This window comes from Watersipora subatra, chromosome 11, assembly GCF_963576615.1.
Source record: "Watersipora subatra chromosome 11, tzWatSuba1.1, whole genome shotgun sequence".
In the NCBI taxonomy this organism is placed as follows: domain Eukaryota; kingdom Metazoa; phylum Bryozoa; class Gymnolaemata; order Cheilostomatida; family Watersiporidae; genus Watersipora; species Watersipora subatra.
Genome location: NC_088718.1, coordinates 4,524,627 through 4,549,408, shown reverse-complemented (window position 1 = coordinate 4,549,408; position 24,782 = coordinate 4,524,627). Strand labels below are relative to the sequence as shown.

The following is a 24,782-nucleotide window of genomic DNA, read 5'->3' as shown; positions in this document are numbered from 1 at the left end:
ATGGAGAATATGTAACGATGGGAATGATAAGAACAGCTTAACCTTGTGGTTACACGCGTGTTAGTGAACTCGCGATTTGAATGTCGCGAGTTCAAATCTAGTACGAAGATGATTTTTGTAGCTAAGACTTTATTGCTATAGCTGAACAGGCAAACTCTGAGAGTTATATAGATTAAATATTAAAATACTATATAGTTGTAATATTGCCCTGTTAGCACAGCCATGTGGCTGACTGGTGCATGAGTCAGCACACGCAGGTTCATATTACAATTACTGCCCCAATTACTTACACTGCCAAGTTTAAGATGTGATGCAACCAGTTATCACCTATGCTTATCACATGTTGGATAACCAAGAGTTTCGTCGTGCTAAATTTGAAGTATTAATGAAGCTGCAGAATTTGGCTAATCTTGAAGGTTTCTACATACTACAAGTGGCAACAATGATAACACTCGTAACAGTGGAGCAGATTTAAATTGATAGGCGACTCCTTGATTTTGCTTAAAAAACCTATACCTACCTTGTTCATGAATTAATGATTCCCATATCTCAGTTTCTTCTTCTTTCGGCTTTCCCATTCAAGGCACACCACTGCAACTGGTATATCCTGGAATGGAATATATTGCTTCCATCTGCGCTTGAGGTTTGACACTGAAGCACTTGTGGCTGAATACCCTTCCTAGCACCATCAACAGTTCAGTGATTCCAACCATTGACCTACTGATTGTATGCTAGCCACTAATATTATACACCATTGAACATTATGAACCAATATCTCAGCTTTTATTATTGAATAATTTATGATCTTGTTTCTTGGATAGTTAATATTATCTACTAAATATGGGTACCTGTGTTGCGTTGTCACAGGCCGATATGTAAACAGTTTGTAAACCTCTCCAAATACACAGAACAAAAAGGTACATTTTACATAAAGAACCATTTTGAACATTAGCCCATTAAGTGTAAATATACCTGGCTCTACATGGCACACAAATGCCACTATTTCTCATAAAATCAATGATTCCATTACCTCTCTTTCTATTACTAGTTCATTTACAAACTTCTTCCAATAGAAGATTATTTACTAAACATGAGTATCACAGTTGTCATGGATTTATGGATGGATTGCAATATTCTCTGATTAGACAGAATATAAAAATATATTGTCAACATTACTATATTATGCAAGTTCATGCAGATGGATTTAATTCTTGTAAGAATGTTCCATTCACTTGGGTTGGTGTGGCTTCCGGCCAAGTAACATGTGCACTTGAAGATAAACGGTAAATTGCCTGGACATGTCAGTGGTTTCCAGCGCATTCAACAATCTGCAACGATATCAAAACATCACTGTAGAGTGTAGAGCTCTTCAGAGGAATATTATTGGTTTATGACAGCAATGCTCTTACTTTTCAAGCCAATTCTGAGTATCCCTATAAATTTATACAAAACACCATCCAGCAAATGGATTTCTCTAAGTTACTATATACAGCAAAAAAGTATGCACAAAAAAAAAACTCATCATTGTGCCAGTGAACACTTGAAGGTGTCATGTACACTTCTCTCGGTAAAAACTCTGTGAAAACAACAAATTTTATTTCATGTATAGGGCTGTAAATTTTGAGTTTACATGCAGCCAGATCAGATATTTTACCGCAACTAATAAAACTGCCAAAATTAATAGCCTTGATAAGAAACAAAATTTCATTTGGATGTAGTTATAGCCACATCTATAGACACAGCAATTGTTTTAGAGCTGTTGTTCTTTGACCTTCAACTATGACCTTTTCCACCCACCGTTATTATGCACCTAGCTAACTTCTCATAAACTGCCATAACCCAAAATAAATCATATGAAGTATGGACGATGGAAAATAAGGAACTCCATAACATCCCGACACTCATTCTTTCAAAAATTTAAAAATTTCACAGTTACTTAAAGGTTGACTTGCAATAAAATTCACATTACAGTTATTTGGTATCAAAAGATTCACCATGTCTTACTCTGTTGTGTTGTAGGTGTCAAATATGTGGAAATGTGATCACAAGCTCTTAAAAGCTCAAAAACGAAAAGCCGCCGTAGATCGGAATCTCTTTACTTCGATGACGTAGCCATGAAATTTGGTTATTGTCTTGTCACGTGATGTTCTCACGTGAATTGAAAGGCCAATAAAAAGCTCAATATAAAACTTATTGTAGTACTAGTTTATGACAAACACTTCGGGTTTTACCGAAGACCCTGTATCAAATATAGATGCTCGCTACTTTACAGTTTGGTTTCGGTTTGGTCTAATCGGCAAGTCGTAACCTAATCATGTGACCAAATACTTCGCAAGTAATTTCTGCAGCACTTTTCGATTATCACAAGTTACCAACAGGTTCATCATGATTATCAGACAATGATATGTACTCCTTCAAACTGAGGCTAAAAAATTAAACGAATTTTTATGGTAAGTTATAAGATATCACTGCTAAAAGTGACAGCATTAAAATGACGATAAAACAGACGTGTAAGAACAATAGACATAGTTTTATTGAATGCGTGAAGTATATTTGTGAAAATATTTCGACGAATAAGGTTGCATGAAAGTGTAAACAGAAACCATCTCTCACAATTACATCACATTTGAGCCGTTTTGGAAAGAGAATCCAAACTACGGCGGTCTCGCGTGGCTGCAATTTTCTGTTTGTTTTTGAGCTTTTAAGAGCTTGTAATCACCTTTCCACTTATTTTGCACTTACAACACAACAGAGTAAGACATGGTGAATCTTTTCATATCAAATAACTGTAATGTGAATTTTGTTGCAAGTCAACCTTTAAAGAGCATTAGAGTAAGCCTCTACGAAATAAATTTGTGAAGCCTGACAGCTAATGGAAAATTTAGCTACCAAGCTACGTTTAAGAACCCCCGGTTCTCAAACTTTGCTGAATTCATGTATGACGTTTTTGAATCAGTTAAAAATCATTCCAAAAATAAAACAATCATAAAAAATAATATAGAAATTACGTAATGATTCTTCATGGGCTTGTAAAATGATTTCTGTTAATCATGCAGGAATGGACAGTTGTGAATGCAGTATGGCCAGCCAAACATGTTTCGTCAGTCAAACAATCTGACCTTCGGCATGAATGGCAGCAAAACAACGGGAAAGAATCGTATCGTTGCGTTTTATGCATGCTGACTGAAAAATCACCAGCGTTTAAACTAAAATCTTTCAATGGACTCTGATTAAGAACATAGAATCATAGGAACCTGGATGTAGCATCCTCTATCCACTGTTTAGTCAAATCAGGCTCTGCCTCTTCCATCCTTCGAAATGATGACAAGGTTTTACAAAATTTCACATAATCTTCAACAGTGTTTGTAATGGGATGTGGAATGTTGTCTATCCTGAAACAAGTCAACATGTTTGGGCCACAATTGTCTCAATCACGACACAAATCTATAAACTTGTAAGACAATCTTGTCTCAACTTTTCATTAATGTGCAGTGAAGATGGAGTTGGCTAAACTAGAAAGTTGTGACTGTTTGGCTTTGTATTTTAGCCATATACAATTTTTTCTTAGCTGCATAGATCTTGCTGTATTGAAAAAATAAGAAAATCAATTTAAATTAACATTGAAGGTGTGGGCTTCCCTTAACTTATCATAAAATTACCGTAATCATGGACCCTAAACCAAGTGCCAGACATAAAAAAAGAAAAGTTGTAGACACTAACCAATAATACCACAGTTACTGTATTCATTACATAAAATGTTAAGTTTAGTTTTTTAAGGAGCGTAGGGGTGGGTTCGGAAAGATTTAGAAACGGATTAGGCAATTAAAATGTATTTTACTGTTCGTATAAAGTAAACATACTCGGAACGAATTACTTACACTCTAGGAGCGTCCACTGTGTACAGGTAATATCACATTAAAGGTTGACTTGCAACAAAATTCACATTACAGTTATTTGGTATCAAAAGATCCACTATGTCTTACTCTGCTGTGTTGTAGGTGCAAAATATGTGGAAATGTGATTACAAGCTCTTAAACGCTCAAAAAGATTAGTGTTTCTCAAATAAACAAATATTTGTTACATTTAATAATTTTTACTAACAATCATTATAAACTGACTGCTTATCAATTGAACACAACTGTCTTTCTTTTGCAACAGCTATGCCTAAATTTGTCCACTTATCCGATATCCAGACTAACCTAATCAGGTGCATTTTAATGAGGGTCAACTGAGTATAGCTTAAATTAACTTGGTACATATATTTTACTATTTTGGTTTTATTGTAATTTCTACTATTTTCTTTACTTTTACTTACAAAATTGTTATGTTTTAAAACATTTCAGACGCTGTATGTTGGAAATTATTTCCAGATAAATATTTGCTAAGGTTCTTTTTGTCGACCAATAAAAACTTCCTATGTATCAGTGATCATAAGCCAAAGTTCAACAGTATAATAAATTTGCGCTATTGATTTAAACGATAAACTTAGCATGATGAATTCAATACACATAACGATGCTGTGTTAATAGCATTTTAACCATTGGCCACTCTATTACCAGTCACAGTTTATAAGCTGTTTTCTATTAACTGTGCAATGACGGCCATTCACCTAGTTATAAATACATTCAATAATCAAAACGTAATAAACACACGTTAGAATTATATTACTAATTAGTAAATGCAAAAAGTACACATGGAAAAAGAAAGAAATGGAGAAATAATGAATAAAAACTATGAACGGTACATTGGTTTGTATATCTTTGGCCCTCAGAATGAGGCAGAGTGAAGACCGCGGAAGTAGGAAGATGGCGGTCAGACGATGTGAATGTTGTGCTGTTTTCGTGATTTTGTTTTGCTCAGAATAAATGTTTCAAGCATGCAAGTATAAAGCTTTATACTTACTAACTAAAAACTATCATATAGAAAACACAAAACTTGAATTGCTAAAAATTAAAGTTTTCCCACTCTGGATGTGATATATGATAACTCCAAACTATACATCAGCGAAAAGAGGCAGCCAACAGTTGGCAAAAGAGAGAAAAAGTGGTGTACAAAAGGAGCACATTTACTAACAAAGCATACATGGTAAATTTAAAGAATACACACAATAATATTGCAATATTTTTTACCATTTTGCTTTTCAAACAAAGAAAGCAAACAGGTCAAGCAATGAAAGGCCTTTTGGTCTTTTGTATCTACAAACATCTTTCGAAAGCCGAAGAAATCTTTCAACGAAAAGATGTTTTGTAGCTTGAAAATTTCGCAAGCGGAGTATTTTATAAGTAATAATTCCGCTGTATTACATTACTATGTTAATGTGTTAATCTTTCTATTCATATGTGATTTCAATGTAAGACAGTAAAAACCACAATGTTAATCCATTAAAACCAATTGAAATAATGTTTAGTCACCTCGTTTTATCACTATAAGGAATTTGAAAGCATTCATCTGTGTAACGACGTCTCACCATGTCATTGGCAGGGACACAAAAGCCTCTCTCCACATGTCTCTCAAATATCTGTAAAGAGTTAGCAGGCTGAATAGTATATGATACTCGAAGGTTCAAAACAGTGATTCATACAGCTTTTATTATAAAAAGAAAACCGGCTAAGCATATTTTAACCTTGAGATGCTTAGGTAATTAATCAAGTATAAACTATAACTATAACTTTATGCAACTAAAAAAACGGCAAACGAAAAAAATTTAGGTCGATTTAGCTAGAAAAAAGTTAACATTAACTAAAAAAACAAATAACAATAAGTAACATAACCAAAAAGCTGTCAGTAAGGTCATAAAACCAATAAGATTACATGGCTTTGACAATTTCATCAATAAAATGATAACAATAATACACAGCAACCTATAGATGTATTTTATAACACTTCTTAACAGTATAAAGTTAACATCTCTTTAGTTTAACTTGAACTTGTTATTGTTAAGATTTAATTTGACAATTTTTGGAAGTTTTGTAAATTGCAGCCAATTAGTAAATGTCCAGAGTTATTTTCAAATATTGCATTATTTTAAATTATTGCAATATTGTTAAACTATTGCGTTATTTTTAAATGTCGTATTTGATGGACTATAAGACACATTTTTGCATAGGACACACTTTCAATTTCAGAAGGACTTTGAAGGAATTTTTTTTATATATATTTTAGTAGGTTATAACAGGATCATAGAATTTAGCTATTCACTCCGGACGATTATGGAAACTACTTCTGGCAGGAGAAAACACGATTTATACAAAAACTCTTCGGAAAACCAAATAACAAAACATAAGACATCATAAGTGAATAGAAACAGAAAACTAGGTCAACAAATGTTTCTCGTTTTTATGTCCAGAAAATTCGTCCGTCGTAACCAGAACACTGTAATTGGCCATCTTCATCATCATCGTCTTGAAATAACCCTATGCGTCATCCTCTGTTCCATCAAGAGCATTGCCGAGACTTTATTTCCCAAAAGATTTTCCAACCATTTCAGGTCTGACGTTATCCCAAACTTGTTTCACCCTTTCACCAGCTTCTGCAATGCTCGGTTTTTTCATCCTTCCTGTTGGTGTGAGATCGTGATTTGGCATTGTCATCCGATCGTTCCAAAGCTCCTTCATGCTTTGCTTGAATGACCTATTAAGGAATACATCTGAAGGTTGTAGTTGACCCGTTAACTCCCTAGGAGTGACTGCTTTATCAGTCCATATTTTCACCACTTTCCTTTCGTGGCATGATCCTTTAATAATCTACCCGGATGTTTCACCCATACATTTCATAACCATATTTTCAGGTTATCTTCATCTATTCTTTAGGACGACAATGAACACCTTTTGCAATTTTTTCTTTAGGGAAAATTTTCCTTTTAAAAATACAAAAAGGAGGCAGTTTTGTTCCATCGGTGCAACATGAAAGAACAATCGTATGTGTCTTTTTATCGCCTGTCGTTTTCGCTGCAAGTCTTTGCTCTCTTCGCACTCAGTTTTATACGATGGCACATCAAATGTTAATGGAACCTCATCTATATTTCCAATCTGGTCCAGTTTTAAGGGATATTTTTTCAAGCAGCTATAACAAATTTATGAGAATTGACAATTTTGTCATTATAATCGACTGGCATTTTTCGTCCAATCGATGTTTTTGTTCGCATTAACAAACCTCTTTTCATAAAGTAGTAACACCACCCTTCTGTGCCTTTAAACTTCTCAATCCCATGTTCATGAGCAAATTTCCTGGCTTCGTTCCTTATTATTTTTGTAGATACACACCTGCCAGAGTTTCTTTCATCTACCACCCACTTTTTTATTTCCTCCTCTAGGCAGGCGAGTGCGGAATTAAAAATTGAAGGCTATGTTCTTCTTCACTTCTTGTAGTTTATTTTTTGTAGCCGCCAAGATCATACAAGTCTTTTTGGTAGGAGGCTCAAGATAATTTCCTGCTGCTCTATTTCCGTGTCCTTAAGCACATTTTATAACGTAAAGTGTGTAGCGAGTAGTGTAACTTTGCTTCTTGTTTCTTGCATCCATAATCCCAACGGCGAAATCCAGTTAATAAACTTTACAAATAATGTAACTAAATGAACGTTAGTCTTGGCTAAAGCATCTGTGTAATATTTTAAGTAGCATTTTAACTAAAATACTTATCATGTACATAAGACACGGAGACTTTTTACGCCATTTTTGATAAAAAAGTGTATCTTATAGACCATCAAATACAGTACTTCTAAATGCTATTTCCAGTTCATTGAAGGAGCTATTTTTTTAGTTCATCTTTTGAAGTACTTTTCAAAGACTCAGGTTTAAACAAGTTCTACCTTTAAGAAAATAGCTGCTAAGTTTCAAACACTTTGTTTTCAAACAGAAGATGTTTTCATTCACAAACCCAAATAATAGTCACACACCAAGGCAAAAGAATACTACTATATTGTATAAGCAATTGCAATGTGAGGAAAATGGTATAAAATCTGTCCCTTGAATAAATTTAACTGTCATTGTTATTGTTAGCAATACCTCATGGAGTATAGGATTGACTTCAGCAGATTTAGGATGGTTCAAGGCTTGAGCTGGGCCTGCATAGCAATATAACGTGACAACCCCTCCAGGAGTTAAAACTCTGTCAGCTTCTTTATAAAATTTCGCTAAATCCATCCAGTGTGCTGCAGCTGCTACTTGAAGTAATGATACAGTCTCATTTTCGACAAGAAGTGCTTCCCCTGCTGACACCCTGTTAGCAAAATTCCAGGAATAAAAATGTCAAAGGCTGTTTTTCCCTAAAGCAAACCCATAAGAGTGATAATCTCTTGCCTAAATTGTATATCATCAATAAATTGTAAGTTATCAATAAGTGCATGCATAGAAAACATGTTAACAAAATGTAAAAAAAGAAATATTTTGACAAAATGTAGCATTCCATGTATACACCTTGAAAGTTCCTGGTTATTATAGAGAATGTTTTGCATCTTTGATAAACGATTATAACATGAGAAAAACTCTTTCCTCGTCTTCCAAAGTCATAAGCAGTAAATCAGGGGTTAAAACCCAAGTCAAACAGGCACCATGTAAGTAAAGGTAAGTATGGGTAAGTATAAATGGTAAGTATCAATTTCATCTTTTCGGTACCACTTAGGGAAACTATTACATCAAAGTCAAGAGTTCTGATAATAAATAGAGCATCTTTGAATCCCAATCTGGCATTACTGACATATCTAGCAAAAGTATATATAACATGTTGAATTATACCAGTTGTCAAGCCACTTTCAACCACATATATATGTTAACCACTTACTTAAAGCTAACATTCTCCGGATGTTTGCTTTTCTTGGCCTCTGATATCTGCTCTTCACTGATATCTACCCCCAACACTGAGTCAAAGTATTTCGCTAGTGGAACTGTAGATTGATGCCCAGTACCACAGCCAACATCAACAGCAAAAGGAAACTTCTTGGCCTTATTTGTTGCCTACAGCAAATTAATGTATGAAAGTTGTACAACATAAACTTATAACATAATGAGTAGTTGTTTAGCGGCATTGATTATTTATTTAATATCGGTAGCTTCATGAGAATTTTATACATAGCAACTGTTAGAGTTGTTTTTTCATTAAAGTTTGAAATAATGGGTGTTCTATATTAACATCAATTACATAACACACTGCTTAGCAAGCTACAGGAAAGCTTTTAGGGAAAATTCATCAATGCAATGATGCACATGGGGAGCTCAACATACAATTACCTTGATGATGAATTACATGAGCTTTATAGAAACAAGATCACTATTTGGGGAAGCTTTATGACATGTTTAACTATATAAAGAGTTCAGTAACTTCAGTTCTGTTTGATTCAGGCAGTCTATAGCTTCAGGTTGTTCTGTACACACATTTTCCATGCAGACATCCTTACAGAAATAAAGCACATGTGGGGACAGTTGAATATGAATGCGCATATGATGACAAAGCATAACATATCTCTTGCCATAAAGGAAATGAAACCAACACTTAATGCTTAGGTGATGGGTGGCTGAGACATGAATCAGCAATATGAAACTAGAGCAGCAGGAGTGTATAATGGTTACCAAACTTGTTTTGATTATGGAATAGCTTTGATTGTTTACAACAATGGTGTTGGCAAACAATAGGCTTTTCATCGTAGATGGACTAGAAATAATGTTCTTATAATAGCTGAAATAGAACACATAGTGATGTAAAATTGCCTTGTATCAATAGCCTACTGAAGAAAACTCATACGAGTGGAAACAGCCCTTATTTCTAGCGTATCTGCGCTGGACCCAACGCTGCTGACGATACAGCCTGCCGAACCCACCAGGCAGAAGCTGAAATCAACCATTTTGCTATCCAATTATTTGTTGTAATTTTGTCCGACCTTGCTGCTCGTCTTTTAATAACGATCAGAAATGATATCTCCAACAAATAAACGATTTTATTACAGTAACAATATTATGTTCCCTTTTAAGAGCAAAACACCAGCTGACTTGTCTAATAAATTGCAGCGGTCGCCTTTTATAAGCGAAATGCCTCAACATTTCGTTCTTGTTCAAACTGGCCAATCACATCCGAGTTTAGTAAAACACATGATGGATGAATCAGCGTGATGATTAAAACCACTTCTACACAGCATAAAACCATTCAAAAACACCCATAGATGAAGTTTCGGGAGATATTCAGTGAGAAAAAAAATTGCGTGACACTGCGTGAAGGCTGAAATTATGCCGGATCGCCATAAAATTGCTTTCAGTGGCTTACCAGATGCAATTTCAAGTAATATCTCAACAAACTAGAAAAATGAGTGAAAGTCCAAATTGGTCCAAAATGTATTAAAACTAGCTAAAAACACTTTAAAATCTATTAGAAATTGTTAGGAGTCATATTCACACATGCTTGAAAAAAATTTGACCTGTATTAGCTTGGAAAAAATTTAAACTGGGAAAGAAATCACTGGAAACTTTTACACATTTTTAAAGGTTGACTCGGAAAAAAATTTACATTTCAGTTATTTGGTATCATAAGGTTCACCATGCTTTACTCTGCTGCGCTGTAGATTCAAAATATCTGGAAATGTGATTAAAAGCCCTTAAAAGCTCAAAAACTAACAGAAAATAAAAACAGAAAAACGAAGTTGAAAAACGGCCGTAGATTGGAATCCTTTTATTTTGATGACGCACTCAACTCGACGTGGTTATTATTTTGTCACGTGAGGTTATTGTGTGAAATGAAAGGCCAATAAAAAGCTCCATGTAAAAAGTTTCGTAGCACTAGTTTATGACAAACACTTCGGGTTCTACCGGAAAACCCTCCCGAATATAGATGCTCGCAACTTTACAGTTTCGTTTCAGCTTGGTCTAATCATCTAGTCGTAATCTGATCATGTGACCCAAATTTCTGGCCAAACGCGCGAACAATTTCTACAACATTCTTCGACCATCACCGGTGACCAACAAGCTCTTCATGGTTATCAGAAGATGATATGCAACCCCTCGAGCTAAGGTTAAAAAATTAAGCTAATTTACAGGCTAGGTTTTGAGATATCAGTGCTGAAAGTGACAGCATTACAATGATGATGAAATAGACGCGTAAAGACAATAGACATGGTTTTATTGAATGAGCGAAGTACATTTGTGAAAATATTTCGACGAATGAGGTTGCATGAAAGTGTAAACAGAAGCACATCGTGTTCAACTACATCACATTTGAGCCGTTTTGAGAGGGATTCCAACCTACAGCGTTTTCATGATGGCTGCGATTAACTGTTCGTTTTTTTAGCTTCTAAGAGCTTGATATCACATTTCAACATATTTTGAACCTACAACACAGCAGAGCAAGACATAGTGAACCTTTGATACCAAATAACTGTAAAGTGAATTTTGTTGCGTCAATCTTTAAATTGCATCTGGTAATTCATTGGGAGCAATTTTATGATGATCTGGCATGATTTTAGCTTTCACGCAATTTTTTTTACTCAACTGAAAATCTGCCAAAACTCATCTATGAATGTTTTAAAATGATTTTATGCTATTTAGAAGTATTTTTACTCATCACGCTGATTCACGCATCACGCGTTTTACAAAACTAGGTAAACGAATCCTCAAGGAGTTGCTCCACACAGCCCTTGGCAAAATATTCACTTATGTTATAGGTTGCTCGCTAGAATAACATTAATGATTTTTAAGGTTTGCTACAGTACGCAAATGCCATACCATACCTATTGTAGATACTAAATTTTTGGATGTTTTAGGCAGCTAAATACAGTATTATATTACGAGTCTAGTAAATCGCGTAATGCATGAAAAATTGTGTGATGGCTAAAATAATACCATATCGTCATAAAACTGCTCCCAATGGCTTACCAGATGCATTTTAAGTAATATCTCAACAAACCAGTGATTTTCTTTCAGAGTTTAAATTATTTTTAAGCAAATACAGGTCGAAGTTTTTTTCAAGCATGTGTGAATATGACTGCTGACAATTTTAGCTAGTTTTAAAGATGTAGTTGCGTCAAAAAATTCAATTTAATGAAATTAAGACCCATTAAAGGCTAAAACATCAGCTACAATTTGATGCCATTTTTGTCTTTGTAGACCGACCCTGTCCAGAGATATATGCGTTTGAATGAGGCCCTCTTTTAAAAAGCTCACGTTCCAGCGGGTGCCTCTTTCGTGACGTCACAAGCAAGGTATCTGAAACGAAACCACGAGCAATAAATATGAGGTCGCTTCGTAAGCCAATCATGCGCGCGAAATTTTTATATAGGCCGTAATAAATGTTATCACTCGTAAAACGCGTTGTCTGTGATCTCGAAGATTCTCATAATTAGGGAATTCATTCTCATAGTTACTGATTCAACGCGTTTCAACAATTACTAAGTTATACATAGTTTTAAAATGGCTTCAAGTTCGAGCGACCGCTACTCAAAGTTATCTGAGCAACTTTTAGTAAAAGATTGGAGTAGACAGCCTATGGTCAAAGCTGACAGGCGTCAGCAGCGTTTTGCTGCAGAGGAAGACAGAATGGAGGTAAATTAACTTAGAGTCTTCTATACCTAAGTAAATGTAATATTTTTATAGTTATAAATACATATACTAATTAATAAAATGATAATTCTTTGCTATCTCCAATCATCGTTTCATAGCTTATCTGCCGTTTTACCTAACTATAATATTTTTTTCGAATTTTCTTTGGTAAATTAGAGTCATGATTACAAATTATTTTCACTCGTAGGAAGTGGGTAAAATCGATTGATCATTGCAAATCTTTAATCTCCAGAACCAAAGCTTCGAATCGTTGGCTTGGCGTACTTGTGCCTTTATTAAATGTTTATTCGTTTTTTAAAATTACACTCGCAATCTCCAATTCAACTTTCAATCCTACTCCCAATTTGGAAGCTGTCAATAGATACGCTTTAGAATGACATATCTATGAATGACATATTTTTTGCATTTGTTTTACTGATTACAGAATGTTTATGCCGTCCCACCAGCCGAAGAAGCTTTGTCAGTGTGGAAACTGACATAAAGGGGAAAGAGAGACTTGAATGCGTGCTGCATAAGCCATGATGTTTTGTTTGAGTTTGTTGCAGTAAATGAATTTGTCTTATTGTATCAGCTAATACTATGTGAGTGGCCACGACTTGATGAATATTTTTAATAAAAGCTTTATGCCGAGATGAAAATATTTTTGCTTGTAAAATTTATATAATAAAATAATATTGTTGAAGATAATGCAAAACATGATTTGCAGAATATTGTAGTGAATTTGATATGGTATATGGATGTCCGCAAAACTGGAGAATGTGAGTTCAAATCCAGTTTGCAGCAGACTTCTCATCCTTAAAACTCTATCCCTGTCTATATTCTTTTCAAAGACGTGGCTTGCTTATTTCACTTAGGTAGTATTCGGTGAGAATACTACTAGTAAGAAACTAGTACGTAGACGGTGTAGGCAATGATATACAGCTCCGCCCCAAGGATAAGCGACATAATGTGGGCGGGGCTTATGGGAGGCTATATATCGTTAGTATGGGTAGCTGCTGAACTGTGCTGATACAAAGACCGCGTTCTACATAAGTGACTTGACAGATTTACCTTAGACTGGTAAAATTGGTAGTCGGTACCGAAATGTTTACACAACATTTGGAGAAAGTGAGTAGAACAAATTTTCAATTTTCGTTATTTGAGGCCTTTGAAACATTCATAATAATGCATCTGTAGCAGGATTTAAAATTTTATTCTAGCCAACATGAGCAAATACAAAATAAGATATATGCCAATAGAGCCGCGTAAGACTAGACTTTTATCGCAAATACCCGATGTGAATACGAGAGATAGAGACAGGTTGCCTAACGCGTGACATCATTTTGGGCAAGTCTGGGCACGTTTTGGTGGCCTGAGCGTTTTTACGGCGATCAGATTTTTTCGGTTTTAATCTTCAAATATCTTGGCAATGCGATCGCGTAACACAACAAACAACATATCAACTGATACAGAAAAAAAATGCTTTCTTTTAAGATCAACTTAAATTTGACGCAACTACATCTTTAATACATTTTGGACCAACTTTGACCTTCACGCATTTTTCTAGTTCGAGAAAAATCTCAACAAACTGAAAAATGCATGAGGGTCAAAAGTGGTCCGAAATGTATTAAAACTAGCTAAAACACTTTAAAATCTATTATAAACTTGTCAGGAGTCATATTCACACATGTTTAATAATGTGATTGCGTCAAAAAAGTTGATCAATTGAAATTAAGACCAATAAATGGCTAAAACATCAGCTACAATTTGATTTGATTTTTGTCTTTGTAGACTAACCCTGTCCAGAGATATAGGCATTTGAATAGGGCCATCTTTTAAAACGCTCAGATTCGAGCGGGTGCTTCATTCGTGTCGTAACGAGTGTTACATGTGAAAAGAGTTCACCAGCGATAAATATATGATCTCTTCTTTAGCCAATCATCAGCATGAAATTTTTATATACGTCATATTAAATGTTATCGCTCGCAGAACACCTCTGTGATCTCAAAGTTAGGGTTTTACTCAATTACTAGAGCGCACATAGACATCGATATTTACTGACTTTATTGACATTGTTAATTTACTGAATTACTGCATCGACACGTTTTATTGACGAAGAACAGAATTATAACAATGCTTCCAGCTCCTGTGAAGGTCGCTCTAGTTTTCTGAGCGTCAAGTGGTTAAAGTTTGAGGCAGACAGCGTACGGTTCGAGCCGACAGGCATCAGCAGCGTTATGCTGCAGAGGAAGATAGGAGAATGGAGGTAAATTTCTTTTTAACGTTGAGTCTCCTATATATATATATATATACTGTTGTGTTTATATTGAGATTATATTTCCCTGTTTGAGACCATTATGTACCTTTCGGTGCACGCCTGCGTGATACGAATGCGCAGTGAGTTTTTGCTACAAAATAAATGATGTTGATTGTTAAATTAATGGACGGCTTTTTAATTAATCTATAGCATCTAGCAATATAATGGCTTAGATTGATGAACAAGTGTTAAATATACTAAAGGTAATAATTTAAGTACTCATGAACACATTTACTGATTAATAAAATTATAACCTTTCGCTATCATCAATCATCGTTTCATAACTTTTTTATCGTTTCCCCTAGCTATAATATATGTTTCGAATTGGCTTGGCAGTTTTAGCTGGTAAATTAGATTCATGATTAGAATTTATGTTCACTTCTCACTTGTAGAAAGTGAGGGAAATCGATTGATCAATGCTCATCTTTAGCGCCCAGAAACAAAGCTTCGAATTGTTGGCTTGGCGCACTTATGTTTTTGTTAAACATTTAGTCATTTTTAAAATTACATTCGCAACCTATCTAACTCCCAATTTGAAAGCTTTCAGTAGATACGCATTAAAGCGACATATCTATGAATGACATGTAGTTCTTACATTTGTTTTATTGATTACAGGATGTTTATCTAGTGCCACCAGCCGAGCAGCCGTGAGTCTAGAAACTGCTATAAATGGGAAAGAGAGCTGTGAATGTGCGCTGCACAAACCATGATATGTTTTGTTTGAGTTTGCTGCAGTAGATTAGTTTGTCCTATTATATGAGCTAAAATTATGTGAGTGGCCACGACTTGGATGAATATTTTTAATAAAAGCTTTATGCCGAGATGAAATTTTTTTGGCTTGTTAGTTGAATAATAAAATAGTTATATAATAAAATAATATTGTTGAAGATAATGCAAAACATGATTTGCCGAACATTGAATACATCATAGCCTCATTGCCACCTGTGCTGAAATCTTGTAGGATAGATGGATTTATGAAGTGTAATCAGAGCTGTATTGACAGGTACTTTTGCATAGCTCGACTACTTGTTTAGTACTTGAATCAACTAATTAAATGTGAACACTGAATTTTTTCTACAAATTGATACCAATAATGACTCGAAAACGTTAACTATACATGACTTTCTAGGGATGCAGCTGGTTTTGCCATACATTCAAACATTTTCTTTTCAAAGAAGCAACTTACTTATTTTACTTAGTAACTAGTTTCTGGTGTGGGTGGCGACAGAACTGCGCCGATACAAAGACCTTATTCTACTTAATTTGCTTGACATAATTACTGTAGACCGGTAAAATTGGTAGTCAGTACTCAGATGTTTACACAGCATTTAGAGGAAATTAATATGACAATATCGCAATAGCCGATATAAATACTAGAGATGCCCCAATTCTAATTTCACCAGCCGATTCAGATACCGATTCGATATACCGATTCTTATTGAAAAATAATCCGATTCAGATACCGATTCAGATCTTTTGGGTTGCATAGATAATTGTTAATTTTATTATGCAAATATAAATATAATGCAAAGAAAATATAAATATTTATGTACTATTTGTTTGTAGTTATGGAAAAAAGACATACATGTATATACGTTCATATACTGCCATACCGTGCATCTAGTAACAAAACAGTCCATGGTTCTTGAAATCCGTTATTAATAAAGGTAATTACTGATAGTGGTGCAGCTTTATCTGTGATAAATTAAGAGTTTCTTCTACTGCTGAACAAACTGCTGCGCCTGTACTGTTTAGAGCAAATAAATGTTTCGTTTAATTACCGTTAGTGATTCAATTATCTCTGCGAGACGTCTTTGTTTTCTACCACTATCAATGTATCCAGTAGTACTGAAGGTTCACTTGCCACAGATGACGAGGACAGGCTAAATACCGATCAGCCCCTGAGGTTAATTTATGCGATACAAACGATACATCATATAGTCAGGATCAAGAGACGGATAGATAACTTTATGGGTTTATGCATCGGCTGCTCAAATTACTTTTGTAATGCTAGTAAATAGAAACATTACACCGCATTCATGTTTCTTGATTGTTCTTTTGTTCGTGATTGGCTGCAATAAATAATATCGCTGTAATTGGGAAATACCGCACTTTGTGATTACGGCCTGACTAAAGCCAAAATATTCCTCAGTGGTGTGGATGTTTATTAAGCTGTAGACATGAAATATATTGTGTGACAGGCTCGGAATTCATTAGGTAAAAAGAAGGAACTTGCAGCTGATGATTTGTTATTAGTGTAGTAGGCTAAAATACGGTTTTCTGCTAAATAGTTGACCTGTAAAAAGTTTATGAAGTTTCCGATTTTTTAAGAAAAGATCGGCTGATACCGATTCAGATACTGAACACCCATATCGGCACCGATACCGATCTTAGAATCGGGGCAACTCTAATAAATACGAGAGATAGACAGGTTGCATCACTGGTTACATCATTTTGGGCAAGTCTGGGCACGTTTTCACCGCGATCAATTTTTATCTTCAAACATCTTGCCAATGAGATCGCCTAACACAACAAACATAATCTGATATGATAGACAAAAAATATACTTTCTTTTACAATAAACTAAAATTTATATATGAGCAATTTTTACTGTGGTAATCAATAGTCATATTTTTTCCACAAGGTACTACTGCAAGTAAACTAACTAAAAAGCGGTGTACAACAAAAAATTAAAAAAGAACGCAAAGAAACTAGTCTAACTAAAAAAACTATTTGACGCAATCACATCTTTAAAAAATAACTTCTGTTGTAGTAGTTGTCTTCCCTCGTTCACATATACACGTGTATTGTATCCGCATTATCACAGTAGGATTATATATTAGGTTATGTGGAAAAATATATCATTCACTCTCGCTTCCGGGCAGAACAACACGAGATGGTTAATGACTTAATAATAAGAAAGTCTATCGAACGCATCTAGTCTAGTGGCCGTGCTAAATCAATCTTACTACATGGTGGCAGCGAGAGGTCTTCAGCAATGTTATGGGAGACAGTGAGCATAGCGAAGAAGAAGATGCCGCTCCTGTGGTACATAAACATTACTCAATTCCAAGACTGAATCCACCGGACAAATTTGACTTCAGTGACCCAGGACAATGGACTAGGTGGAAAGCCAGATGGCTCAGGTATCGGGAGGCAAGTAGATTATGTGAGCAAAGGGACAGAGAACAGATTAACACCCTTGTTTACACGTTAGGCCCTCAAGCAGAAGATATTATTTTAGCCAAAGCTATCCCGGAGGATACACACGACAATCTAATTAATGCTTTCGATACATATTTTGGTGTTCGCACTAATACGATAGTAGAACGCGCGAAATTCAACAAGCTTGCTCAAGGCAACGATGGCATGGACGTATTTATCAATAAGCTGTATAGACAAGCTGAATATTGCAACTACGGTGCATTGAGAGAAGAACTCATTCGCGATAGATTGGTTGTTGGCGTTACTGATGATTCGCTGAGCAACAAACTACAATCAGAATTAGATTTGACTCTCAACACTGCTGTAGACATTTGCAGAAGATATGAATCAGCAAAGCAGGCACAGACGGTAGTGAGACCTGGCATTGAAGGTTCCTCGGCGTCAGTAGACAGCGTTAAACATTTGAAAAACCGTAGGTCTATGAAAGCGACTGCCAAGAATGCTAGGCCCATAACGACTGGTGCTGCTAGTTATAACCCTAATCCAGCCAGTAAACCGAAAGCCTGTCACAGGTGTGGAAAAGGCTTCCACCTGAAATCATCATGCCCAGCTATCAAATCTGTATGTAACCACTGCTGGAAGATCGGACATTGGAAATCGGTATGCAGACAATTATCTAAGGTTTCAGAAGTTCAAGTAGCTGAAAATATTTCGACACCACATTTCCTAGGTGAGGTCAAGCCAGTCAAAGTAGACGATCGCAGCTGGTCGGTGAGAATAAATATCACTTTCAACAACTGTCCCGAGGTCGTAAGTGTGTTCAAACTCGATACAGGTGCTGCTGTATCTGTATGCAGTGTAGATTCTTTCAGAGGTAACATTCATAAACTGTCTAAACCCGACAAGCAACTTGTAGGACCCGGTAACACTCACTTACCTGTATTAGGTTATGCCAATGCTAAGATGCGCATTGACAACCGACACATTGTTGAGAAAGTTTATATAGTTTCTGATCAGAACACTAATCTGTTAAGCAAGGATGCCTGTATTTCTTTAGGATTGGTTACTTGTGATGTAAATCATGTATTCAATGTTAACACTGTTTCTGGTGATGTTGTAGGGAAACATGATTTTAAATCTGAATACCCGGATGTTTTTTGTGGTTTAGGCAAGCTCGCAGATCCATACACGATACAGATACGAGACGATGCGAAACCAGTAGCGTTGCATATCCCGTACGAAGTATCGATGCCCCATTTGCGGATCGTAAAGAAGCAGCTGGACGATATGGAACGAAAGGAGGTCATTTCAAAGGTGACCGTACCTACAGACTGGTGTGCGGGTATGGTATAGGTTCCGAAGGCAGACCAAAATCAGATCCGAATTTGTGCCGACCTTACAAATTTAAACAAGGCCGTACGGCGTGACACATATCCAAGTACGTCCGTCGATAGCTCGCTTGCTAAGATATCAGGTGCAAAGTTTATGAGCAAGCTTGATGCAAGCTCGGGCTATTATCAAATTCCGCTATCTGACGAATCCCGGCTACTCACGACATTCGTGACTCCTTTTGGGCGTTATTGCTACAATAGGGTTCCATTCGGACTAGTCAGCGCTGGCGACATCTTTCAACGGTGTATATATAACATTCTCAGAGGTCTTGACGGTGTTGTCTGTCACATGGACGACTTATTAGTATACAGCTCTGTCAGCGAACAGGAGCATGATGATCGTGTCCGCAAAGTGCTCCAACGCCTGATGGCGGCCGGCATGACACTTAATGCGGAGAAATGTTGCTTCAGCCAACGCTCCACGAAATTTTTAGATCATTTGGTAGATGCAGAAGGCGTGAGACCCGATCCCGATCGTATCAGAGATATTCAAAATCTCGCTGACCCGACAAATATAACTGAACTACAATCACTCTTAGGTACCGTGAATCAGTTGGGAAAGTTCTCGCCACGCATCACTGAATTGACGATACCACTTCGTGCTGTCCTCAAGTCGCCACATTGGGTCTGGGATGTTGCCCAAAAGCAAGCCGTGTCTGACATTAAGTGTGAATTGTCGAAGGCTCCGTGTTTAGCATGGTACAGCATCGACAAACCAATAATCATAATGTGTGACGCTTCCAATCAGGGTCTAGGAGCAGTTTTGCTACAAGTGCAATCCGATGGCTCCCGAAGGCTAGTAGCATGTAAATCCCGATCTCTAACCGAAACCGATCAGCGTTGGTCACCTATAGAGAAAGAGGCACTAGGTATAGCATGGTCATGTGCTAAGTTCGATAGGTACATTCTTGGCCATCAGGACGTGACAGTCGAAACTGATCACAAGCCGCTAGTGCCCATATTTAATTCGAAGGCGGCAAACGATCTTACGATTCGCATTCAAAGACAAAGATTACGTGCAATGAAGTACACTTTTGTGACTAAACACATACCGGGAAAGTCGAATTATGTGGCAGATCTGCTTTCACGCCGACCAGTAGGTAGACCAGACGTCGAGGACAAGAAGCTCGCTGATGAAATTGAGGTGTACACTATATCGTCTCTATTGCAACTACCAGTGACGGACCGCAGGCTTAACGAGATTAAACATGCACAGCTGGAGGATACAGCATGTAGGCAAATCAGGCAATACGTGCGACATGGTTGGCCATTTTACTTATCAGACTTGCAGACGAACCTGAAGCCATATTGGCAAGTTCAAAGAGATCTGAGTCTGGTGGACAATGTTCTCATGTATATGGACCGTTTGGTAATACCTCTTCCGATGCGCGCAGACATTCTTTCTAGATTGCATTGCGGCCATCAGGGCATCACAAAATGCAGAGAGAGAGCCCGCCAGTCAGTCTGGTGGCCAGGCATTTCTTCCGAGATTTCCGAAATGATAAAATCATGTAGAACATGCCAAACATACTCTAGCAAAAAGACTGAACCGTTGCAACCGTCAATCTTCCCCGACCGCCCATGGCAGCGTGTAGCCACCGACATGTTTCATTGGCAAAGCAAAGACTATGTACTAGTTATAGACTATTATTCTAGGTACATAGAAGTGATAAAGCTAGATCAAACCGATAGCGACACCATGATCAACGCACTGAAGTCCGTATTCGCTCGTCACGGTATTCCACAGTCTGTCATATCTGACAATGGCCTGCAGTACGCTAGCCAACAGTTCAAGAGGTTTGCTGAAGAATACAATTTCGTCAGCATAACCAGCTCACCGAGATTTCCACAAGCTAATGGAGAAGCAGACCGTGCCGTGCGCACAGTTAAGAATCTGCTACACAAATCATTCGACCCGTATAGAGCGCTACTAGCGTATAGGAACACGCCCATACAGAACGGTTATTCTCCTGCCGAACTACTTATGGGACGCCGTTTAAGATCGGACATACCCGTTGATCCAAAGTCACTCCTACCAAATCCTCCTGACATAGAGATAGTCAGGCCGAAAGAACAGGATTACAAATCCTGCATGAAGAGAAACTTCGACAGCCGCCACAGAGCGAAAGAGTTATCTCCGTTATCGCGAGGTGATGACATGTACATTAGGGATCTCGACAGAGAAGGCGTTGTTACCAAAAACCTTCCAGGACGCTTGCATGAAGTACACACTCCGAACGGCATCGTACGTCGCAACCGTCAAGCCCTCTCCCGATTGTCACCGAACAATCAGGACACTGTCGAACCGAGCACTCTCCCACTAGTCGAGCGTGAGGCCGGATCCAACACTGATGCAGTACGACAACCTATGTCAATTTCTGACAATCAGCCACCAGGACTACGCCGCAGCACTAGCATACGTAGACCTGTAAAGCGCATGGATCTGTGAGCAGCCGATAATTCATTCGTTGCTAGGTCTTGTACATTTATACTCACTCTTGTTATTCTTAGTTTATGGCTTATATGTTTGCTCTGTTCGGCATAGTTTGTAATGCTTTCTTTCTGTATGCCCAATCCACATATGCCTTACCTACTTCTTATTGTGTATTAAGGGAGATGTTGTAGTAGTTGTCTTCCCTCGTTCACATATACACGTGTATTGTATCCGCATTATCACAGTAGGATTATATATTAGGTGATGTGGAAAAATATATCATTCACACTCGCTTCCGGGCAGAACAACACGAGGTGGTTAATAACTTAATAAGAAAGTCTATCGAACAATTTTGTCAGTCTGAACAACTGTTGCATGTCGAACAGTGTGAAAACTGGGCCGCCGATATTACAGCCTTGGGCGTTTTAAAATTGATTAACGATCTTAAAATCAAAAAAGCCCCCGGTCCAGATGGTATTAATGGTAATATGTTGAAATTACAGCCCGAAAAAACTGCAGACTGCCTAACTATTGTTTTTAACGAGTCATTAAGGCTTGGTAAAGTTCCCACAAGATGGAAAGAGGCTAATGTGGTACCCCTTCATAAAAAGGGTGACAGAACAGTTCCAGGGAATTACAGGCCCATATCACTGACAAGCATTCCATGCAAGATTATGGAACACATCATTTTACATAAACTGAATAGCGAACTAGATCAAATAATTAGCACCTCTCAACATGGTTTCCGCGCTGGGCTCTCCTGTGAGACTCAACTGACATCTACCATTCACTCAATTGCAAAAGCTTTGGATAGAAAAGTACCAACTCATGCTTTAATTTTAGATTTAAAAAAAGCCTTTGACAAGGTCCCTCACATGTTTTTAATTAATAAACTGAAACGCTACAATCTTAGTCCTTTTTTAGTTGACTGGATTAAACATTTTTTAACCGGGCGAACTCAAAGAGTTACGATAAAAGGGGTAAATAGTGAGAGTCGTTGTGTTACAAGTGGGGTACCCCAGGGTTCTGTCTTGGGGCCTAGATTGTTTTTATTGTATATTAATGATTTGTCTGAATGTGTTGATTGTAATATTAGTTTGTTTGCGGACGACACTATAGTTTATGCCTCAATTGATAATTCCTTTACTGTTGTCGACTTTCAGAATAGCATAAACGCTGTCTTCGATTGGTCTCAGAGGTGGAAGCTAGAATTTAATATTGAAAAGTGTAAGGTGATGTGTTTTTCAGGTTCTGCATGTTCTGACGACCAGTTGCCATATTTTTTAAATGGAAGTTTGTTACAGTTTGAAACCCATTCACTATACTTGGGAGTGTGGCTATCTAGTGACCTTTCGTGGCAGTATCACATCGATTGCAAAGTTAAAAAGGCCAGTCAAATGCTAGGATTTTTAAGGAGATCTATATCTAGTGCACCTAAAGCTCTCAAACTACTTGCATATAAATCCTTTATTAGACCTATTTTGGAGTATGGATGCCAGGTGTGGGACCCGTACAAGAGATACGAGGTTGACCAGGTTGAGGCGGTTCAGAGAAAGGCTGTAAGATTTATTTGCAATGTTAAAGGTCGCGATATTGGTATAACTGGCTTAATTAAAGACATGAACCTGGAGACGTTAGAGGAACGTAGAACCAACTTGCGTAAATGTTTGTTATATAAAATGATCAGAGACGCCTGTTCCGAGTCTCCAGGAGCAATATCACACAAGTTTCCTGAGCTTTTTAGTAAAAATAAAAATGAAGATCATTGTACCACTAGAAGTCAGCGTGCCTCGCAGCCCATGAATTTAACCGCAAATAACAACAAGTACCATAATAGCTTCCTTCCGAGAACTATACGAGATATGAAACTCGGAGATATATATGTCATACAATAAGCTTTTTTATTTTTTGTTTTTGAGGTTGTAATTTTAGTCTATACTTTTGATTGTACAAACTTGAGGCCTGCACAATATATTCATATGAATATCTGCAGGATCTATTTATACCGATACCGATACCGAACGCATCTAGTCTAGTGGCCGTGCTAAATCAATCTTACTACAACTTCGACCTGCATTAAACTGAAAATAATTTAAACTGGAAAGAAAATCACTGGTTTGTTAAAATATTACTTGAAATGCATCTGGTAAGCCATTGAGAGCAATTTTATGACAATCTGGCATGGTTTTAGCCATCACGCAATTTATCACGCGTCACACTAGACACGATTATATTATAGTATCACGATATTATAGACTTACTAAAAGCGTCACGCAATTTATCACGTGTCACACTAGACCCGATTATATTATAGTATCACGATATTATAGCCTTACTAATATTAAATAGAGATGCCAATAACATCTCACAAAACAAATCTCAGAAAACAAAGTCACTGTTTATTATGTCACCAACTATTTGTTCAGAAAAACCTGCTAGAATGTTTGAAACATGTCTGATATAAAAATAGGTAATAAAAAAATAGTCGAACAGTGCCCCGCGAGTATGCAGTTTGTTTAAATATGGCAAGTACAGATAGGTCTATTGTTGCTCACTAGACGGTGTCGTTAGGCAAAGGTTGACAAAGATAAATTCACAAGCAAACTTACACCATTCTTTAAAAAGTTGATGCATGATGCAAAAACGGAGTCAGGATACGAAGGTCGGTACTTAGCGTAATTTTGAGCGCCCAATTTGCTCGCGAAGTATCGGGTACCCATGGCAGCGTTGTTCTTTCAAACCGGCTCATTCGTAAATGGGTCACTGTCTCAGTGACTCATGAGAGTTTTGACAATGACGTCATAACTAGTAAGGATGTATCGTTTAGGAAAAGTTACGCACCGATGTAGCCTATACAAACAGTGTCGTATAGGAAGAGTTACGCCAACTGGAGTTACGTCATTTTAGAGAGTTCAAAACAAACTCGCTTTGCTATATAAAGTTCTGTTGAAAATTAAGGT

At 36.9% G+C, this 24,782-nt stretch overlaps 1 protein-coding gene across 1 annotated transcript; it reads right to left on the bottom strand.

Annotated features, from left to right (window-relative positions):
• Positions 1–713: 713 nt before the first annotated feature.
• On the bottom strand, positions 714–24,557 carry LOC137408303 (putative methyltransferase DDB_G0268948). Its single transcript, XM_068094780.1, has 6 exons — positions 24,432–24,557; positions 8,779–8,951; positions 8,004–8,217; positions 5,412–5,518; positions 3,255–3,392; positions 714–1,328 (listed from the first exon to the last, which is right to left on the bottom strand). Exons 1-6 carry the CDS (start codon positions 24,540–24,542, stop codon positions 1,229–1,231), a joined length of 843 nt encoding a protein of 280 aa, XP_067950881.1. The 5' UTR covers positions 24,543–24,557; the 3' UTR covers positions 714–1,228.
• Between the last annotated feature and the right edge of the window lie 225 nt (positions 24,558–24,782).

What these genes read in the sequence shown, in the direction of transcription:
- LOC137408303 (XM_068094780.1), bottom strand. Translation starts at nt 24,542, where the DNA reads ATGGGTACCCGATACTTCGCGAGCAAATTGGGCGCTCAAAATTACGCT. An exon ending in CCGGAGAATGTTAGCTTTAA is followed by an intron (nt 8,218 to 8,778) that starts GTAAGTGGTTAA and finishes TTTTGCTAACAG; the next exon opens with GGTGTCAGCAGGGGAAGCAC. An exon ending in ATAGAGGATGCTACATCCAG is followed by an intron (nt 1,329 to 3,254) that starts GTTCCTATGATT and finishes ATATCGTTGCAG; the next exon opens with ATTGTTGAATGCGCTGGAAA.